We start from the raw sequence: 20,083 nt of genomic DNA, 5'->3' as shown, positions 1-20,083 counted from the left end.
TACACATTGATGCAATCTCACGAGTGCCCCCCGGGTTTGCATCGATATCCATCTGATTTCACGAAAACGAGCCCTATCGCGTCACTTCACTTGCTGCTAGCTGGGTGTGAAATTGGTTTGGCCAAGAAGACTTGGTTGGCCTTCCAGCCATGTCAGAATGCAAGTGATAGCCTGGCCGTCCCTTTGAGTTCATTGAGGTCGTCTGGCAAATGAGATATATCTTCCACTTCCAGCAACCAAGAGCAAACAAGCGTCACCCATTGCAGTTACCACCTACAACTCCACAATCCTCAGACGAGTCAAAAGTTTCAAGGTCGATCTTATTGAACTAGGTCATTGGTATCTTATCAATCCATATGACATGCGGAACCACGAGAGGGCTAGGTGGCGTGCGCCGAGTTATTTAGCATTTAACTACCCCCTTTTCTACCGTCTCAACAGCGTTTAGTTTAGATTCAGCGTTAATACAAGCGATCAGTATTCTCACTCCAATTACCCTTTACCCTACACTCCTATACCCCAGTCTGTGCTATCGTATAGTTTGTCCCTGTTGATGTACATCAATTCTGGCAGCTATCATTCTCCGTTTTGCACACTACGAGTCTTCTTATCACAAGACCAGGTGGTCAAATATGACATGTTTCATTAATAAACTAATGCAGGAACAGCGCATTACCATGACTAAACGCTGATGATCTATGGGCATGAAAGGGGTGCCCCTATAGGCACGGGACTGTGTCACGTCGACTGACGTTTTCCGAATCTCTTGGTCCACTTGGCATCGAATGGATGCAACTCTAGCGCACTCGGTCCGAAACTTCTCTTCTTCTTGGACGAAGACGTCGTCGTGTGCGCCGCAGTGATATTACCGCAGTCAGGCCTCTTCAAGTTGGTGTTGAAGGTATCGACGGCCCAAATCAGCACGCCATTGGTCCACCCGAAACCCTCAACCACCTCGTACTCACCGCCACCACCGACGGCGTTGGTGGAATTATCACCGTACTTCTCGAACATGATGCCGGTATCTGACGGGCTCAGCCCCTGCAGCTGCGGCATCTCAGAGGTGGACCCGCCGGTAGCTCGCCACGTGCAGAAGGTGCTGTCAAGGTACCGCTGCGCCAAGCCCAGGGCCAGGTCCTGGGTCTCGCGGTAGTCGGGATCGTCCTCGCCGAAGGTCGGGGGCGTGTTGAGCAAGCCCTGCATTAGTACGTACATCAGCGGCGGCCAGACGTTGGGCTGGTCCCACTGCTGGCCCGTCACGATGTTGGTGGCCGGGATGGCGCCGCTGTCCCGCGCGAGCAGGTCGACGACGCGCTGGTACGCCAGTCGGACGGCCAGGGGTTGCCCTTGAGCTGCCGCGGCGCGGCGCCGAGCCAGAACGGGTAGAATTGCCCCACGTGGAAGAAGACTTGCTGGCCCTCGGGGGCATCGGCCTTCTGCGCCACCGTTGCGTCCTCATCGGCAGGAACAAACTGATTCTGGGCGTTCGAGGTGAGGTTGTAGTCAAAGTACGAGCTGTACTTGGCGTTCCACATGAGCTTGTACATGGCCGCCGAGCGCTTCTCGGCCGTTTTCAGGAACCAATCTGCGCCGGTCTTGTTCCCGGCTGCCTTCAGGTACTCTGCGATGGTGACTTCGTTCGCGTAGAGTATCGAGTTCAGATCCACGGGGATCACGTTCGCCGTGTTCAGCGACCGCAAGGGAAAATACACATCCTCAACCGCGTCGTTTGGGTTCTTCAACCAGCGCGTCGTGTAGTCCCAGCCTGATTCGGCACCACTTGCCAAGTTGGAATACAGCTCTGCCTCCTCAGTGCTGTTCAGGGCATGGGTTTCGGGGTAAATTATACCCGATTTGGCATAATACGAGCCGTTGTTTGCAGTGACGTAGTCCTCTTTGTAGGACTCGGGTCGGGGTTCCGTGTTTTCCACGGCATAGTGGTTCAGCGTGTATGTTTGGCCGTCGGCTTGGATTTCCACTGAACGATTTTGCGTCCAAAAGGCATACTCTTTTACCAACAGGGGAAGTGCGCGCTCCAAGATGGTGGTGTCGTTGGTGTACTCGACGTAAGACTTCACCATCTGCGAGAGGACTGGTGGCTGCGACCTGTTGAGGTAGTATATCCTCGCACCGTTGGGAACGAATCCAAATTCGTCAACCAGGTCTAGAAAGTTCTCGATGACGTTCTTGGATATCTCGGTAAAGTTGCCGCCTGTCCGCAGCAGCCCCTGCAGGATCCAGTATGAGTCCCAGTAATAAGGCTCTCTAAAACGGCCGCCTGCCTGGGGAGGGTTAGACATAGTCTAGGCGGCAGTAGCGATTCAGACTGGTCAGGACTCACAACCACAAACGTCTTCTTCAACGGGATGAAGCTGTCGACACAGTCAGGGCAGTTACCAGCACCAACATAGTCTCTGGTCAGGTCGGGCCAGATATCGATGACCTTCTGGGTAAATTCCCTGATGACCGTGTCGTTCACCTTGTCAAGGAAGGCGGCGTCGGTGGATAGTTGGTCCTTGGGGACGTCCCTCAGTTCGGAGCCGGCTTGGCCGAAATAGGCCGAAAGAAAGTCATTGAGCTCCGTGTTGTTGCTCAGCGGCTTAGAAAGGTTGTTAAAGGCGGCCACAACCTCTGGTAAGGGCCGAAGAGTGGGCCTGGCCGTGGTTGGTCAGTCCTGCGGCTGGAGAGAGGGGGACTGCGCTTACATGTCGACGAAGGTCTTGGAGTCGGAGAACGGACTGGCCAGCTGGATGGCCTTGAGGATCTCGCCATGGCAGTACAGGGTCGAATTACATGGTGCTACGGTGGAAGCATTCTGGTACAGGCCCGAGACAAGAGCCGGCAGCAGGGCTGCGATGGCAGCCGAAGCCAGTCGGAGTCGACGTAGCATACCTAACTACAGATGTGTGTAGGGATACTGAAAAGTGGTGGACAGGAAGCAGAGGAAAGTGCCACGGCACAGGGCCAGGCAGCCAGGGTATATGTAGTAGGGCGCACGGCGTCGACATGGGACCTGGTGGTGACGGCACAGCAGGGACACGATGCAGCCGGCCAAACTTGGTCATGGATCTGCAGAGTCGCTCACTAGTGGGGTAATGGGGGGGGATGCCTGGGATGTGACGACGATGCAAGGCGGCGAACGAACGGGTGAAGAGCCGAGCTGAGAACCCGCCGTCTTTCTTCCCTCCGCCCAAGCCGACCCCAGGTTCTGCCCAGGTTCTGCCCAGGTTCTGCCCCGGAAACGAACGACGAGTTCCCCGCAGCCCAGGACATGGATTGTCGAGAGCTAGTTCCGTCGTGCGTATGCAGTCTCCGCACCCATGACGTGATTGTGTTACCCAACATGACATTGGTTGATTCATTCTTTCAGCTTGCATTTCTACACTTTGTACACTTTGTACACTTTCTACACTTTGTAAACATGGACGCCCGTGTCGTTGGCATGTCTGGGGCCGACCTTGGCAGGCGCATTCCGCTCCTCGGCCACTTGCTTGAAAACCTCGGCCAACTTCTGAACAGCCTCCTCGCCGACCTGGTAGTGCGTAATGATGCGGTTGCCCGATAGCTTCAGCCCACGCTGCGCCCCCCAGCTCGGTGAATCGGTCGCCGCTGCAACCCATCGACTCCAGGTCGAGCCAAAGCATGTTGGTGTGCACGGGGTATAGCATCTTGCCGCCCATCTCGGCCCAGAGCTTCTCGACCCGCTTGGCCGTGGCGTGGGACTCCTTCAACAGTCCTCCTTCGCCATGGGGGCCGCTGCCAAAAGTCACGTCGACGGCGACCCTTGCCGCCGCCGTGACAACGCCCGACTGTCGCAACCCACCGCCGATGGATTTACGCACCCATCGGGAGTGTCTGAGCACGTCCTTGGGGCCGACAATGATGCTTCCTACGGGGGCGCCGAGCCCCTTGGAGAAACAGAGATTCACCGTGTCGAAGCACTCTGCAAAGTCGCCAAGAGAACCGCCGCCCGACGCCACCGCTTCCCAAAGCCGGGCTCCGTCGCAGTGCATACGGATGCCATGCTCCCTGGCCCATGCGGAAATGCGCCTGACTTCTTCCAAAGGCATGATCATACCCCCGAGGGTGTTTTCCAGGCTGATAACCCTCGTAGGACAGTCGTGAACGTTGTCGCCTATGCATGCATGTTCTTGGACGTCTTCAAGGGTCAAGTGAACCCCGTTGCGAGGCACCACGGCTTCAATCATGGCCTGCGAAAGCGACGCGACCCTAGCACGTGAAGGTGAGTTGGAAGGTCCCACGGTTGTAACAGCTAGGGTGGGAAACATACCCTCCCGCCTCATGCCTGATAATATGCGAGCGGTGGTCACACAGCACACTGTGGGGCGGCTGTACCAGGAGGGAACGTAGAGCTAGTTGATTCCCCATGGTTCCGGACAGCACGAATAGGCCGGCTTCTTTGCCCGCCAGCGCGGCAACATGAGCCTCGAGGTCTATAGTCGTCTGGTCTTCGTTGTACACGTCGTCGTCCAGAGTTGTCACGGAGATGGCGGCCAGCATGGCGGCAGTCGGCGTTGTCTGGGTGTCACTTCTCAGGTCAAATGCCGCAGCGCCTCCATGCCCGACCCAAGTGGCCGCCGGCACACCGTTTTGACCGCTGCACTGCTGTTCCATTATAAGTGACGATTGTGAAGTTGTAGAGGCAGCAGCAGTATGAAGACGCCGAGACGGGCTGCTGACAGGCGGGTATATTAATGGAGAAGCAGCATGGTGCGGGGAACGCTGACGCGGTGGTGGCCGAGGCCGGCATTGCTCCGGCATAGACGACAGGGCGCGTCGGTTTGCACCGGCCCACGGCTGCGACAGATGGCGACGATGCAACGGGAAGGTCGATTGGGCTCGAAACAGTGACTCTGATCTGAGTGGCTGTGAGCTTGTCGGGCGGAAGGCCGGGCTATGGCGGCCAGCATGCTTGACCACAGCGCTCATCTTGACTCGAACTTGAGTTAGGTAGGACAAGCGTCAGTGGAGGGGTACAAAGACGATGGATCCGTAGTGTCGGCGTCGGTGTCAACGTCGGCGTCGGCCATTCCTTGCCGTCGAGGGCTGATCAAGATGCCCAGCCGCCAGCCAGCGCCAGCCAGTTGACGCTAGCCTAACTTCCAGTGGCATTGACACTAACAAGTCAGGGGTCGGCCAGTAGCCAGCAGGCCCTAGCAGCCCAGGCATAGGCTGCTGGGGGTCAGTACTTTGGCTTGTCCCCTACGAGATGCATCAAATTAAATCTTATATTGGCCTATCTACAGTCAGCTTGATGCACGCGCTCGACGAGTCTGCCATGTTCTCCTGATTCTCTCTTCTTCTTCTTCGCCTTGTATCAATCGCCCATTCTCTCGCGCGCAATGTCGCAGCACCCGTAGAAACTGCCATCCCATTCATCATGCGCGTCCCGAGGTGTTTAGGTTTCGACAGGCGCTTGACCCCGAGACTTGTTGCCGGCGTCGTCTTCAGTCTACTTCTACTGACCTGGCTCAACCCGAGCTGGAGGGACCGGACCGTCCACCGCGTCTCTCGCTTCGATCCCCATCCCCATGCAGGCGATATAGACGGGCTCTGTAAGCAGCATGGATGGGCCCCATTCCGCCCGCGAGGCTCGCCTGCCCGCCCGCGCAGAGCTTACGATCTTTTGATGGTGAACACGGAGCTCGACTGGCTGGAGATCCGTCTGAATACCACCTACGACTTTGTTGATTACTTCGTTGTCGTCGAGTCGCCAAGGACCTTCACCAACCTCGACAAGCCTCTGGTCATCCGGGACAACCTGGCCAAGTTCGCCGCCTACAAGGACAAAATCATCTACCACACACTTACCATCCCCGACGGCTTTCACTCCGATCGAGAAAACCCCGCATGGGCCTGGGAGGATCTCCAACGGAACGCCATGTACGATCAAGTACTGCCCCGGCTCCAAGGCGCACAAGCCCCCGAGGAAGGCGACGTCATTGTCGTGGCCGACGTGGATGAGATCCTACGCCCTGAAACCATGGTGCTTCTCAAATCATGCGACTTCCCCCGCCGGCTGAATCTCCGCAGCCATTTCTACTACTACAGCTTCCAGTTTAGGCACAAGGGTATGCAGTGGGCGCACCCTCAGGCGACGTACTACCAAGGCTGGCGGACCATCTTGCCCGTGAATCTCAGGAACGGTGACGGGAACCTGCCGCCTCTGGTCAAAATGGAGACGGCCGACTTGTGGGACGCGGGTTGGCACTGCTCGTCGTGTTTTTCCACCATGGAAGAGCTGCTCACCAAGATGTCCTCCTTCTCCCATCAATGGATGAACCATGAATTCTACCGGAACCGGCAATGGATCGCCGACCATATCAGGGAAGGCAAGGACATATGGGAACGGCCAGGGCAAGAATACGACAGGATCGATAGCAACGAAGACGTGCCTACGATTCTGCTTGACCAGAAAGAGAGGTTCCGCTATTTGATGAACCGAGACGGACCAAGCGCGGGATTCACTGACCACCCATGATTTTGGAACGAGAAACCTATAGATTTGCTGTTTGCCTATTGCGTACCCGGTCTAGCGACCGATATCGCGTCTGTCTTAGAATTCAATTCTTTCGTTGCATACATTTGCTGGTGGGAAATGGCTAGGGCTATCTGTGTCACGTTGCCAAACAACGACCATTGTCAAGTTTGCGCGGCTTGTGTCGCATCATACGGGCGGGTGCAACACGATAGACGAGTCCAGGCCTGGATGGCTGCCGACTTCGAAGCCATGCAATGCGAAATGCTCGTTAAGGTTCATGGTCTTACTCGCGATGTTTATGGAATGATGTGAGGTGAGATACGTGGCAACGAGGGACAGAGGGGGTCAAGCAAGCAAGCTCTGCCGGGGTATAAGATGTACTCGACTGGCATGCAGCTGCCTTGTTCAATGGATCCAACAGTCAGTCGACGCCGAATACACACAAGACACAGGGCCGCGATACGCAACAGAGAACACCAGAGCATCATGTTGTTGGCAGTGGTGAGTTTCGCCGTGTATTTCTTGACACTGGCCAGTGGGGGGAACTTTAGCCTCAGCTGCAGCAATATCACGTTCAACGACAAAGACCTCGAGTTGTGGCAGATTCTCTACGTCCAGGTCGGTAATTGAATGTCTCGCGTTCCCCGATTGAACATGCCCATCTTCCTTGCTCCTTCTCAAGTCCTACCCAAGCCCAAACCCAGGCATGTGGTCGGTCCTTGGAGTCGCGATGGGGGAGGGGAGGGGGCGTGATATTGGATACAATACCGGGAGGCTAACTCGTGCGATGACGAACCAGGCCTACTGTAGCACCGGTCACGCAGGACAAGCCGACCATTGCGCGCTGCTGGATCTCAACAAGTAAGATAGAGACGATGCCAAGATTCCGGCCCGAGGGCCATCTGAGACGCCACGGCTAACAGTCCACAGGTGCCTGGGCAACAACGACGGCCGCTTGGCGTCGGAGAAGGAGTGAGTTCTAAGCCTCTTGCCTGGAGCAACAACGAAGACGAGATACTGAACATGGCTGGCTGGGCAAGTGGGGATTTCCTATCGAAGGGAGCCTGCGAAGGATTGACCTGCGACTTGGACAGCGATGGGGGTGACCCGGCTGTGCGATGTTCGTGCCCCCCGTGTGGACAGCAGCGGGAACATCACCTGGTCGAACTCGCTATCGCGTCTAGGTCAGCACCCCGAGGCCGCGGATGGGATGCGAAAGGGCACACATGCTGACTGTTGTTCGAGCAGATGAGTACATTGCCAACTCGTTTGGCGACCTTACGTGCTTCGGGTACTCCAGCGTCGAATGCGATGGCTGAGGTGGATGGCGAGAATCAAGAACGAATGCCCTTGGAGAAGCTGGTTTGGCCAAGAGCGGGATTGAATTGATTGATCTTCTAGTTGTGATGGTGAAGTTGCCCAACACCACTCACTCACCCACCCAGCAACAATAATTCACAGTTTGCATCACCTTGGCTTCGTCCGTTTGATTGTTTCTCTTTGTTTCCCTCTTACTCGACCCGTCACCCAACTCGAGAAGTGGAATGGCACACATTCACTTCTGCAACCACAGAACCCAAAACCCATAAAGCCAACTTTTCCCTTCCCCCCTCCCCCATCTGTCCAAATCAACAAGCCACCAGAAACACACCTTCTTCGCCTCCACACAAGAATACAATCATCACCACCTTCATCATGAACGTCTTCACCTCGATCCTTGCCTGCTTCCTGGGCCTCCTCGGCCTCGTCCAGGCGCAGGGCTTCGTCGGCAACTGCACCTGGCAGTCCGCCAACCTGACCGGCAGCTACCTTGGCATGTACTGCAACGACGATGACTGGACCGACTACAGCTACCAGTGGACCTGTATGTATTTTGGCTCCCTCTCTTGCAGCCGTCAGACCTTTCTCTAACAAAACATCTCCTTGGTTGCAGGGCTGGACCTCGATCCTTGCTTCACCAACAACGGTGGCCATCTGATTCCCTACGACAAGTAAGTCCTGTTTGCTCCCTTCCCAATCCCTTCTATACAGACCAGCAGAAACAACCAGCTGACTGACAACTTTCCACAACACAGCGGTAACTTCACGACCAGCTGCAACAGTCTCAACTACACGGCCACCGACATCAGCTTCGCCCTGACGGCCATGTGCTCTGACACGAGCAACCATTTCGTGCCCACCGCCGTCGACCTGAGTAAGTAGCCGCCAAGTGTCTCTTTTCTTGTTTTCTTGTCCTCCCACAGAAGCCGCCTTGCTGACACAGGTTCGCTGACCCCGTCATATAGACACTGTTCTCTGGAACCACAACGGCACTCTGGGCTGCTTCGACCATGCCGGTAATGCTACCGAATGCGGTCCGATGTGCGACCCTGACTGGAACCCGCTTTATTAGGCAGCCTCCCGGCCCAATATCTCCGTCGCTCGTTCTGCCAGTCGAAGGTGACGGCGGCGGTACCTGTTGTGGGAAAGGCTGGGCTGTGAAGCGGAAACATGCAAAGACGGACTCGTGGATACTATAGTAGCGAAACGAGCACGGGGCTCACTCCTCTTAGGCGGACGAGTAGAATCCGCATAGCAAACCCAACCGCCCAAAACCAAAATAGAGCAGGTTCTAAAACCAGTTTGGACGTCCCAGCCCATCCTTCTTATTACTTTCTACCGAAGTGACCTTAGCCTTGGCATCGAGTACGAGCTGGCTTCCCTACATAATGGGCTCTTCCTCCCGTGTCTATCTGGTATCGATAGCACTGACAGGTGGCCTTTGAAGATATCTATATACAACTCCCCCAAGAAGCGGACGGTAGACCGCCCGTCTTTCCTCTTCTCCCCGAATGGCCATGAATCATACAAGGACACATACATGTGCGAAAAGCACCAAATATGTCCATGCCGTAATCTTGCTACGCTGACGCTCAAAATGCTTCCAATGCTGGCTTGATGCCCCCTTTTCACGCAATATATCCGCCCATATGCTGAAATACTCAAACAAGTCGTCCGCTCCCACATGCAAATGCCTATCAGTTGCGTGGTGGCACCGGAAAGACAGTGAGTGCACACGGGACGTGCGGCAATGACGCTCCGTTTGTTGACTCCGATAAACGCCCGAAAACCCAAAGACTCTGTCTTCATTCGTCATCGTAGTCGTGATAATCTTGGTCCCAAGATGTTCCAGATTATGTTTTTCTTTTTTTCCTCTCCGTCTTCTATTTTCTTCTTCCCAGCTTACACCTCCTTGGACTTCTTGCCACTAAAAATGCCGCGGCTTCGGGACTTGCTGCGACCCTTTTTGGATTTGACACTGACAGCATCGTCATCCGCATACTTGCTTTTATGGATCCTGCCCGGTGATATTAGTTCAACGATTCACAAATGGGCCACTCGTCGGGAATACTTACCAGCTGTTCCCAGGCATACTCATCCCCTTTGCCTCTGCCATCCTGTAGAATTTGGCGCTCTTTTTCAAATCCTTTTTGCAGCCAACGCCCTGAGCATAGCAGAAACCAGCTTCAGTGAGAGCATCAACGTCACCCCAGTCTAAGGAGTCCAATTAGTCCATGTAGCCATAACTTGGAGCGAGGTCAACTTACTACCAGCGATCTCGAAGCATCGCAACGCCAGTGCCTTGTCCTGCTCGATACCCCATCCGTTCATGTGACTAACGCCCAGCTCATAGATACTCAGCGCAAATTGGGCCTTGCGTGTTTTGCGTTCCGTGAAATCGACGGCCTTGCCGTCTTTGGCGTTGCCTTCATCCTCTGCAATCTCCAGGCTGGCGCCTTCTGCTGCCTTTCGCAGCCACTCGACGCCCTCGCGTTGGTTTGGCCGCATGCCCCATCCATGTCGGCAGGCCAGAGCATAGAGTAGCATGCCCGTAGAGGAACCGCCTCGCGCCGCCAGACGAAGATGATATGTAGACTCCTTCACAGAACCTTCTTCGTGACACTTGATCCCCTTCTCCAGATGTTCCTCGGCGCTCATCTCGGCTGCTGTGGGGGCAAGGGACCTTGCGGGCTTCACCGTGCTAGCCGAATCGCTTGTTGCTATTGACCTGGGCGTGCGACCTCGAGTTTGTTCGTGCACCGGCGACGTCAAAGGCCGCCCTCTGGGTGCATCCTCAGATGGCCTGCCAGCATCACTGGTAGATGCGCGACTCGGGTCGGGCGAAGGCTCGCCGTTCAAGGAAACCTCATTAGACAACTTGCTTCGCTCCAGGGAAGGTCTCCCGAGATAAGCGTCGGCCGGCGGGGCCGTGTCCAGATGCCGCGAAGAAGAACTAGTAGGCCGAGAGGGCGGCGACGGGGGAGCGTGGCCCTTATTGAACGGTTGCACATTGCTGGGGTGGACCATGGGCTCCTCCCATTTGAATTGCGAGACCTCGTCTGGGTTGAACATACCTGAGTTTCTCTGTAGTGCCTTGCCTCTTGGTAACGAATATTTAGTATAAATGTAGGAAGGCGCGCCTCTGCCGTCATCGCCTACGCCATCACCGAAAGCCTCGCTGTGCATGCTGATGGGAGTTTGCGCAGCATCATCCCCGAAGACAAACGATGGCTGACTATCCTGCGAAGCTTGCCGGGATGGTGTCTCAAACCGAGGCGGTGGATCGAGATTGGGTGTCCCGGACCGGCTAAGGGGCCTCGAGAAGTTGAAAGAAGGCCGGGGCAGCGACGCAACTGAGCTTATCGAAGGTGACCTTGGGTGATGGAAGCTTGCTGCCACGGGCGATGCCAAGGAGTGCCCAGAAAAGGCACTGCTACCCGACAATTTGCGAGGCGGTTGAGAGTGAAAAGACGCACTCAATGTATCGTCGTGATGCAACTCAAGCGGAGCCGACATGATGCTGGAGGAGCGCTTAGGGAACATGGATCGCGGAGGGGCCAAGCCCGATTCGTGGGAGATTTGCCGGGTCAACTTCTCTGGCGACGGCGGCACTGAAGCAGGCGCCTCGTCCAGGACAACGTGGCCAGTATTCCTGGGGCTTGGGCTCGGGTCTGTTCGAGCCGTCTCGTCCACGCGTTCTGGCAAGCTCTCTAGGTCGCCGGGAGACTGTTCTCTTCGGGCGCCAAACGTGACATCGTCTGCCTCATCAAGACGATCCAAGTGTCGGCCACGCTCGAGGAAGCCTCGTTCGACGAAAGGATTCGGGACTACCGGTACATCAGGTATCGACTCGTCCGGGGTAGGCGGGATGCGGCTCATACGAGGATGCATAGACACTGGCCGATCAGACGGTGATTCGACCTCGGTTTGTAATCCCAGCCCCGTTTTCGGCATTGGTGTCTCGTCATGATCTTCGCTGGAATCATACGACATGGAGCGGAAGTATTCCGAACGGCCCTGGACCACGAGGGGGCTTTCGACGGTCAAAGGAGGCAGCCGGCTCATTCTCCTGCCCTGCTTGTTGCTTTCCTCCAGCTGCTTGGCGAGCAGGCGACTTTGCGCGGCGAAGGCATCGAGAGGCGAGAGCGCCGGAGGAACCTCGCCTGCGACATGTAATCTCGGGGATCGCAGAGGCCGCTGTGAGCTTGTGACGGATGCTGAAGAGGTCGACCTGAGGTCGATGAAGTCGGGTCGGTTTGCCATGGTGTTTCTCTGCAGACCGGCCTGAAGCTGCGCAAGGCGCGCGCGCGCGAGATGTACGATATGTGTTGGCAGTCGTTGGCGCAACGAGAAGTGTGGCGTCGAAAGGTCGGGATGTAACGATGCAAGACTATCTGCTTGGCGGGTACGTTTGAGTGCCGGCGGTTGTTACCCCCGTAATTGAGTTCGTTGGTGATGAGGAGCAAGTGCCCGCGCTGCATCAAGGATCAAGTTGCGGCGCCGTAGTCGAAATGTCAGGTGGAACTGGAGAAAAGGATGCAGTAGAGGCAGAGGAAGAGAGTGAGAGATGGTATTCAGGGCGCCACGGGCTAAAGTATATCTTTCTAAGGATGCGTCGGTTCGTTCGTTGTTGGTGGTGGTGTGGATGGCGATGGCTTCGGTCGCGAAGTGGTGGAATACAACAGGGACGAATAGGGCGGCCGGAAACGGGGGGCACGGCGCATGTAGTTAGGTTGGATTGGAGATCAGGGTATCCGTAACCAGGGATGTGATTCAGGATTTGGAGCCGTTTGTTCTTTTGTTTGTCAGGTATACCGTATGTCGGTGTTAGTTGGTACGTAAGGGACTTAGCCCGGGTACCTGAATGTGGCGGTTGAAAAAGAAAGGGGTGCGTCGTAGGAGAAGGACGGGATTGGCTGGCTTTGAAATGACGGGCCAAGTGCCTGGTACAGTTCAGTTCAGCAAAGCTGCTGCTGGCGGGCTTGAAGAAGAATGACGGGATGCGCGTTGTTGGCCGGCCGGCAAAGAAGGCGAGCAACAAAAGCCGCGGCGAATCAATCCACGCGACGGTTTCCCCGGATATGAGACTGAGTACCTATGTAGGCATGCATACATACATAGATACAGTAAGTGGTAGTGGTAGTAAGTAGTGGCAGCAGTAGCGGTGGTAGTAGTAGTAGTAGTAGCAGTAGTAGCAGTAGTAGCAGTAGTGGTTGGGAGTGGTAAAAAGAGGACGACGGAATTGACGAGACTGGATTGAGAAAAGCTTCAGAGATGCAGATGGACACAGACTAGGTGCTAGGATGCAAGGTATTCTGGAGTATGTATGTATGCATGTATGTTTAGCTGCTGCTGCTGCCGCTGCTGCATGGGTTTGGAGTTTGGAAACAGTAAGTCTGTAGGGTCATGTGGGTGGGTAAGTAAGTAAGTAAGTAAGTACGTATCAAGCAAGGTATGCAGTACGCCCTCCGCGCATTCGCTCACTCACTCGCTCATTCATCCGTTCGTCCATTCGTTCGCAGGCGCTGTATGTATGTAATTGAGCAATTGAGGCTGCATGGGATTGAGATGGGCCAACCCAGGCGAAGAGGAAGCAAGACTGGGCAACGGAAGCGTGCCATGCTATCCCATCGCGATGGAGATGCGTATTCTGATGTGCAGTATGATGGGCCATCTCGAAGGGGGGCAATTTTCTTTAGCCTCTTGGCAAGAGGGTCCAAGTTGGCAGGCCCGCCCTTTTCGTCTTTTGGCCTGGAACGGCGCCCCGAGCTGTGATTGAAGCTGACGACTCACGGCACGAGGCACTGGTAGATTGGGCCATGCATCATCAAAGATCATCATAGTCAACAGCTATGGAGCCGGGCAATAAAAGGAAGGCTTACCCGACATCCCCTTTGGCCCCTGGTGCCCAGTGCCTGGCCCCGTCCGCTGTGCTCTCCGGAATCTCAATCACCGGGACGAGGGGACCACCGGGCGAGGTTATCTCGAAATCCATCCTCTTTAGGGGTCCGGATTCCAGAACCTCATATCTGGTCGATAATGCGATGCAGATGCAACCCCCTGGCCCAATTCGCGCCCGTGTATGGGCGTGTCCACTTCCATCTCATCACCATCAGACTTCAGCGCAGGTACCGACCGACCTACCTACATACCTTGCCATGTACCTGTCAATGTCAGTATGCATGATCTCTCTCTCTCTCTCTCTCTCTCTGTGTGTGTGTGTGTGTGTGTGTGTGTGTGTGTGTGCGCGCTTCACATGCAAGAGCCCTTGGCAACAAACGTCAAGTTTATCCTGTTGCCGTATAGAGGCGAACCTCGCCTCTGTTTTTCCTCGTATTGACGGTAGAGACATCGACTATGCACCGAGCCAAAGGGCTTAGGCTGTGATCTAGTCCGTCCGATACGAACAAGTACATGCGTGTAGCGTTGGGTGCCGTCCCGAAGAGGCCTAACCAGAGACCCTTTTTGCCTTCTAGAGCTCCTTCTTTTCTTACGGCACAGCCCACGATGCAACCGAACCAACGTCAAGTAGCGGTTAAAAATAACTTGGGACGAAACGTGTCGACACGTTGACATTGGCAAATACCCACCTACTCTTGGACGACCGTTGAGTTTTATTTCTTTATTTATGATGGGATCTGGGGGAGGTGAATACAGACAGATCACAGATCAGTACACCGATACATTTGCTCACATGGCTTATTGTTGGTTGAATATAATTAATCGATTATGCGTCCTTTGGGGGGCACGGTAGTTTGAATTGGACTACATTTCGGGGTTTAGTCTAGTTGCATCACGAGACCACCGAAGCAATATAGCAGAACAAAAAGCGGTGATGCTACTGGGCAGAATCATGGTGATAGTGCTTGTTAGTCAGTCGGCTTCACAGCTATAGCCCATCGCCTATACTATTAGTTGGTCAATCTTGGGCGGTGGGTTCGTCGCACCCTGTCCTCCCATCACGGGTTCTGGCATGGAAATGACGGTAGGTGCTTAGATGAGATGCCTTCAACCGCTCATGGCAGATTACTACCTCAGGTAACTGTAGTGCGAATAGCGTCGGACTGCGAGGCTGTAAGCAGCAAAGTCGCTCCTGCTACGCCGACGAGGGGAAATTCTAGAAGATTGCGAACCGAAGAGCGTGCAAGACCGCGCCGATAGGGGAGGACCTCCCGATTTCTGTTTGGTATAAAACGTATGCATGTCTCTACTGAACCCACTAACGGCGCCCCGAAATTGAAGGCATTTTGCTATTGCAATTCCGGTACATGTACTCGCTGGTATCCCTCCCGCGCATCGATTCGATTTGACGACCTACAGAGACAGACTGAGCAAGCAAGCAAGCAAGCAGGGAGGGGGAGGGGGCCGAGGGAGGTAATGCGTTCATGCTGCAGTTGAATCACCTTCTGCCTTCCTTCCACCTCTTGAAACATAAAATAAGTTAAGGTTGGGCTAGGCTCTCGATCAACATCGTCGATGACCCCAAGCGCCGAGGGCTCTTTCAACAGGGTTGCCCAGGTACTTGTACACGATCTCACCGCATTGCGTAGCTGGCTGGCCGCCGGCTTTTGTTCGTTGGGCATATGTTCGCACATCGGCAGTTCTCTGTTTTGATCGACTGCAGATGTTTCAGCCGTCTCTACGGGAAGTTTGATATCCTCCCAGCCTCCCACTGAGACATCGCATTTCCGTGAGGCTTCATTCTAAGAGATGCACCCAACCAACTCTATGATATGCTGTTGCTATGGAAATGCCCGCTCAGGATCATTCGTCGTCAACGTGTTGGGATGACGGAATACCACATATCCCAGTACACTACGCCCTTCCCTGCCGCCTGCCAGCTTGTCGTGCAATCGATCGAGTGCGTCTCTGTGTCTGTCAAGTGGATGTGGGGCGCTTGGTAGAGGAGAATCCCGGCGATGCTGTGGCTTGTGGGCTTGAAGTACAACATATCTATCTAGATCTGCCATATGTGTGCATATGCCTCAACGCTGGCTGCCACTTTAGGGCTCTTGGGCCTCTCTGGGGGAGTGCGCAGGAGCACCAGCTGCGTTAGTCAAGTATTTAGGCGGTGTGTCAATGCTTCGGATCTGTCGCATTGATCAGACGAGGCCACCGCAGCACCTCACCTCGTGTCTGACGAGGATCTGGCCGCTGCTTACTCGTTTTGCATGACGTCAAGCTCGATGAGCCAGCGTTTTTGCCTTGAACGGGTGGCACCAAGTTTACTTGTGATTGTTTTAAAAATAGCCACGTTCCAATGGCAACGGCCCTTCAACAGCTCACTAACCCGATCAGTCGTACGTATATGAAAACCCACGACACGAGATGAATATTGCCATTCATCTAATCAATAAAAGCTAACCCATAACTCCACTTCCTATGCATCGCATACTGACCCCGATGAGAAACCTGTGAGAGATCAGAGTGGCCTATAGATCCTTGTTGCGCAACTTGTTCAGCCTCGTCGCTCCCTCGTAGAAGCCACGGTCTACTGCGGCGGCCACCGTCAACGTGCCTCCGATAACAGCACAGATACCGGTGAGAAAACCGGAGAACGTTTTCACGCGCTCCTCGCGGTTGACAACCTTCATCGGCGAGATGTCCTGGATTCTTGTCAGCGTCCACTCATGTTGGACCGTGTTCGGAAGACTTACGTAGGAGAAGAAGACTCCGGGAATGCCGCCTTGGGCGTGCTTTCGCTCTTTGTGGCCCTCGGCAGCATCGTCGCCACCAGCCAGACTTCTCTTGTGGCTGGTGACAGAGTATTGGTGGGTTTCCAAGCTGCCATCAAAAGCCTGCCCGAGGTTTCCAAGCCAAGTGCCGTCGTCGTTCCGCTGGCTGTTTTGCTTCCAGCCCAGGGGCAGATAAGAAGTAGGCACAACCTTGACAAAGTACATGAAGTTGAAGTTGGGATCCTCGGTCGACTGTTTGACGCCATCGAGCGGATTCAAATGATGGTTGGTCCAGGGAATATTCTTGACAGTCTTCTTGGCAATATCGTCGGGGAGTTGAGGTCCAAAGCGCAAGTGGTGAACGGTGTGTTCAAAGGAGTGGCCGATACCGGCTGGATCGTCCCAGTAGTTCTTCAGGTCGTGGACGTGCATGTTCATGTTGCTGAAGCTCCTGCCAGGGGCGAAATGGAAGTTTCCAATGACCTTATTGACCCGCAGACCACCTTCGATACGGCAGCCTTCCCGTCGCTGCTCCTCCAACTTCTCAGAGTAGTGCTCGCGTTCGCACTGCTCGACGTTCTCACCACGACCAAAAGCCCATGACGCCTGCGCATAGGCTTCTCGGACTTCGTCGCAGGTGGAACAACAATTAGCCTTGACAGCGTTGCTAGGGGCAGGGGCGCCGTAGCAGGGACCGCAGTAGCTGGGATCCAGATGCTGCGCAGCCTCGTCCGCGGAATGGCTAGGGGGTTTCGTCAGCAGTGAGCCAAGCAGACGTGTTTGCGCAATTATATATGAACTTACAGCGACAAGGCCTTGACATCAATCACACCGCCGCCCTGCTGAGCAGGTTGAAGCCTGACCTTGTTGACTCCATGCATGACCCCATGCTGTTGCTCTCCCGAAACATCCATGACATCCAAGGTAAGGAGTTCACAGGGGATCTTGGGGAAGGTGATGTTCATGTGGATCTCCATTCGCTCTCCTGTTGTCGCATTGTTAGTCACTGCTGGGTCTGGAAGAGGATCCATGTGCCAGGCTGCATACCTCTTCCCTTATCGACAACGAGCTCCGGGTGGATTACCACCCTCCTGTAGTCGGCCCATTCTCCCCAGGCGAGGTAAAGCACCACAATCAAAGAGACAATAGTGACGATTCCGCCCGATGTCGTTCGTATCCGCGCATCCTCAACGGTCTTGGTGAAGGCGTCGAGCCTGGTGAATCTCGATTTGGCAGCCATATCGACTTGGTAGTCGGTCGGGTTCGGGTCTCGGGTCTCGAGGAAGGATAAAGCTCAAGGGCGCACAAGGCAGGCAAATCCAACGACGGCGAGCTGCGACGGCGGCGAAGGACGGCGGCGAACGACGGCGAAGGTCGGCGGATGCTGGTTGAATTCGGGTTCAGGGACGAATTGAGTAAGACGGCATTTGGAGAAGATGGGGTGTCGTGTCGTCGAGAGAGGCCCGGAGATGTCGATTCGCTCGCAAGTCGTCAAGAGCCAACAGTCAAATCCACCCACGCTCAAGTTGAATCGATCTGGAGAACATGTAAGTACCCCGGGACGCGCCAAAGAACACCTTTCGCTTTTCAAGGGACCGCGGCTTAGCTCTGCTTAGCTCTGCATGAGCCCATAAAAGATGCCACCTTTGGTTTAGTGACGCTTAGCTAATCGAGCTCCCGCCAGCCCGCCTGCCGCCCCCCTGCCTTGATTGAATAGTATCGTTATATTGGTTCTTCTATTATGCATTAGACGTTGCTATCTTCATATTCGTACATGAAGCTGGACAACCCATCTATCTAATCGATGGCCGTGTTGATACTGCGGTCCTCATACCTCACGCGAAGCTTGGCGTACTACGGTAACCTCGGTTTTCCGCACGATGCCTAGCCCCTCGAGAATGTTCTCCTGGCTTTCTGCTGCTTTCGACCCTGTGATGTCGATCTCCCGATCGGCATTGCTGCTGAGGCATTGCATATCGTCTCCGGCTCCCAGTCCTCCTTCCTTCCACGCATTCAGTGCATAGGTAGAGCTCCTGCCATATCTGGTGTTGCCTTCAGTTGTACCCCGACGGGTCTTTTCCGAGAAGTACTTCAGGAGCGGCGCGAGTGTCGGGACGCACGTCACAATGACACCCAGGTTGTTCTCGATCGTCGACCACATGATGAGCTTGGCCGAGTCGAGGTAGTTGGCCAGGCTCTTGATGGTTTGGATGCGGAACATCTGGATGATGGTGATGAAGACACCGAGGGCAAACAGGCCGAGGAGCACTGCCTTTTTGCGGGTTTGGATCTTGGATGCATATAAGGTCGGGAAGGGGAGCATCATGCTTCAAGACGATTGTCAGTACGACCACTTTGGTAGACATCGCATCCCTAATCGTCACTTACACCAGGACGTCCAACACGATCGTCATAGCAGCCACGGTGGTATAGAAAGGAACAGCCTCTATGCAGTGGCCGTGGGTGATACTCGGGTCCCATTGCTTGGCGACCTGCCTGTTGTTAGTGGAATGTAGCATGTGGACGACTGGAGTGACACATACTGGAGTGCAAAGATTGATCTGGACCACCAAGAAGGATGCGTGGAACAGAACACAAATGATTGCGATAATGACTGTTAACAGCTTCCAGATCCCCTGTGGCAGAAACCGGAAGTAGGACAGCAAAAGACTGAGTTTGAAGCATAGGATGCTGGTGATGTAGCTGGGGCCGGGCTGTCAGGAGGCCGTTAAATAAAGAGGTATGGGAAACTGCTTACAATGGAGCCCCTAAATATTGCAGCTGCTTCCTATCAGCAACGCACGAAGCAGTAAGGCAGTGTGGAACATCTTACCAGTCCGAAGTTATACAAATTCCCCGGCGGCATGTCATCGATATGCTGTAGGCCTAGGCCCCATCTTGTTTCTGGGAACATTGGGTGAGTCATCATATCATACAAAAGGGCTATTATGCAGCAAGCGTTCGGGGCACTTACGGATGACAGTAACCACTGCAAAGCCACACGAAGCCACCTGGAACGGGGTCAGCAGCGAGCCAAGCCAAATATCGAAGAAACGACCACGTACCCAGCCCAGAACAATGACAAAATCATCTTGAATACGACTGTTAGTAAAATGTATACGCCTGGCGGACAGGATGAGAACTCACCAATACCACTAGCCTTGACTAGTACCAACCTGACATAGAGCCGGAGGAGTACACAGACGAGCGAAAAGGTTGTGAATATTATCGCTACGGCCGAGATCCAAACGCCATCCGTGGGTGCATTGCCGTCGGCATTGAACGTCCAAGGCATCGCGAAATTACTCGAGACGGTCTAGGTCCCGTTCCGTCCGTGCTCTGATAGCAGAGATGGTCCCAGAAAGGAATGGGAAAAAGGTAGATGGGCTTTGTAATGCCGTTAGTCAACCTGCCCCGGAAGCAAGCAACGACCGGTATTACTCGTGCGACTGGTTGGAAGGTAGATGGTAAGAAAGTCCTAAGCTTCAGTACGACGAAAGCGTGAAAGCATGGAGACAGGACTCACACACTGCAGCACTACCAGTGAGAGTGATGTGGTATAACGTCGAACAATTATACTGAAGTA

The 20,083-nt window shown here is 54.6% G+C and overlaps 8 protein-coding genes across 8 annotated transcripts; 3 read left to right on the top strand and 5 right to left on the bottom strand.

Moving 5' to 3' along the window:
* Positions 1 to 738: 738 nt before the first annotated feature.
* Positions 739 to 2,890, bottom strand: PG998_000857 (trehalase-like protein; the record flags this gene model as incomplete). The annotated part of the gene is made up of 4 exons (XM_066867675.1): positions 739 to 1,314; positions 1,398 to 2,282; positions 2,342 to 2,654; positions 2,706 to 2,890. 4 exons carry the CDS (start codon positions 2,888 to 2,890, stop codon positions 739 to 741), a joined length of 1,959 nt encoding a protein of 652 aa, XP_066736090.1.
* A 516-nt stretch (positions 2,891 to 3,406) lies between these two features.
* PG998_000856 (beta-eliminating lyase) lies at positions 3,407 to 4,635 on the bottom strand (the record flags this gene model as incomplete). The annotated part of the gene is made up of 3 exons (XM_066867674.1): positions 3,407 to 3,577; positions 3,657 to 4,230; positions 4,292 to 4,635. 3 exons carry the CDS (start codon positions 4,633 to 4,635, stop codon positions 3,407 to 3,409), a joined length of 1,089 nt encoding a protein of 362 aa, XP_066736089.1.
* A 766-nt stretch (positions 4,636 to 5,401) lies between these two features.
* PG998_000855 (uncharacterized protein) lies at positions 5,402 to 6,502 on the top strand (the record flags this gene model as incomplete). Its single annotated transcript, XM_066867673.1, has 1 exon — positions 5,402 to 6,502. The coding sequence occupies one exon, from the start codon at positions 5,402 to 5,404 to the stop codon at positions 6,500 to 6,502; it is 1,101 nt and encodes a 366-aa protein (XP_066736088.1).
* A 486-nt stretch (positions 6,503 to 6,988) lies between these two features.
* Positions 6,989 to 7,478, top strand: PG998_000854 (uncharacterized protein; the record flags this gene model as incomplete). The annotated part of the gene is made up of 3 exons (XM_066867672.1): positions 6,989 to 7,120; positions 7,302 to 7,363; positions 7,433 to 7,478. 3 exons carry the CDS (start codon positions 6,989 to 6,991, stop codon positions 7,476 to 7,478), a joined length of 240 nt encoding a protein of 79 aa, XP_066736087.1.
* A 719-nt stretch (positions 7,479 to 8,197) lies between these two features.
* On the top strand, positions 8,198 to 8,894 carry PG998_000853 (uncharacterized protein; the record flags this gene model as incomplete). The annotated part of the gene is made up of 4 exons (XM_066867671.1): positions 8,198 to 8,366; positions 8,436 to 8,493; positions 8,578 to 8,696; positions 8,788 to 8,894. The coding sequence occupies 4 exons, from the start codon at positions 8,198 to 8,200 to the stop codon at positions 8,892 to 8,894; spliced, it is 453 nt and encodes a 150-aa protein (XP_066736086.1).
* An 830-nt stretch (positions 8,895 to 9,724) lies between these two features.
* PG998_000852 (uncharacterized protein) lies at positions 9,725 to 12,085 on the bottom strand (the record flags this gene model as incomplete). The annotated part of the gene is made up of 3 exons (XM_066867670.1): positions 9,725 to 9,839; positions 9,898 to 10,036; positions 10,090 to 12,085. 3 exons carry the CDS (start codon positions 12,083 to 12,085, stop codon positions 9,725 to 9,727), a joined length of 2,250 nt encoding a protein of 749 aa, XP_066736085.1.
* Positions 12,086 to 16,254: 4,169 nt separating this feature from the next.
* Positions 16,255 to 17,737, bottom strand: PG998_000851 (uncharacterized protein; the record flags this gene model as incomplete). The annotated part of the gene is made up of 4 exons (XM_066867669.1): positions 16,255 to 16,428; positions 16,480 to 17,239; positions 17,302 to 17,482; positions 17,545 to 17,737. 4 exons carry the CDS (start codon positions 17,735 to 17,737, stop codon positions 16,255 to 16,257), a joined length of 1,308 nt encoding a protein of 435 aa, XP_066736084.1.
* A 54-nt stretch (positions 17,738 to 17,791) lies between these two features.
* On the bottom strand, positions 17,792 to 19,792 carry PG998_000850 (uncharacterized protein; the record flags this gene model as incomplete). The annotated part of the gene is made up of 9 exons (XM_066867668.1): positions 17,792 to 18,033; positions 18,337 to 18,824; positions 18,886 to 18,989; positions 19,041 to 19,211; positions 19,256 to 19,285; positions 19,331 to 19,401; positions 19,472 to 19,508; positions 19,563 to 19,588; positions 19,645 to 19,792. 9 exons carry the CDS (start codon positions 19,790 to 19,792, stop codon positions 17,792 to 17,794), a joined length of 1,317 nt encoding a protein of 438 aa, XP_066736083.1.
* Between the last annotated feature and the right edge of the window lie 291 nt (positions 19,793 to 20,083).

Source organism: Apiospora kogelbergensis (assembly GCF_038363985.1).
Source record: "Apiospora kogelbergensis strain CBS 113332 chromosome Unknown utg000001l_segment0_segment0, whole genome shotgun sequence".
Taxonomy (NCBI): domain Eukaryota; kingdom Fungi; phylum Ascomycota; class Sordariomycetes; order Amphisphaeriales; family Apiosporaceae; genus Apiospora; species Apiospora kogelbergensis.
This window is presented reverse-complemented; position numbering and strand designations above follow the sequence as displayed.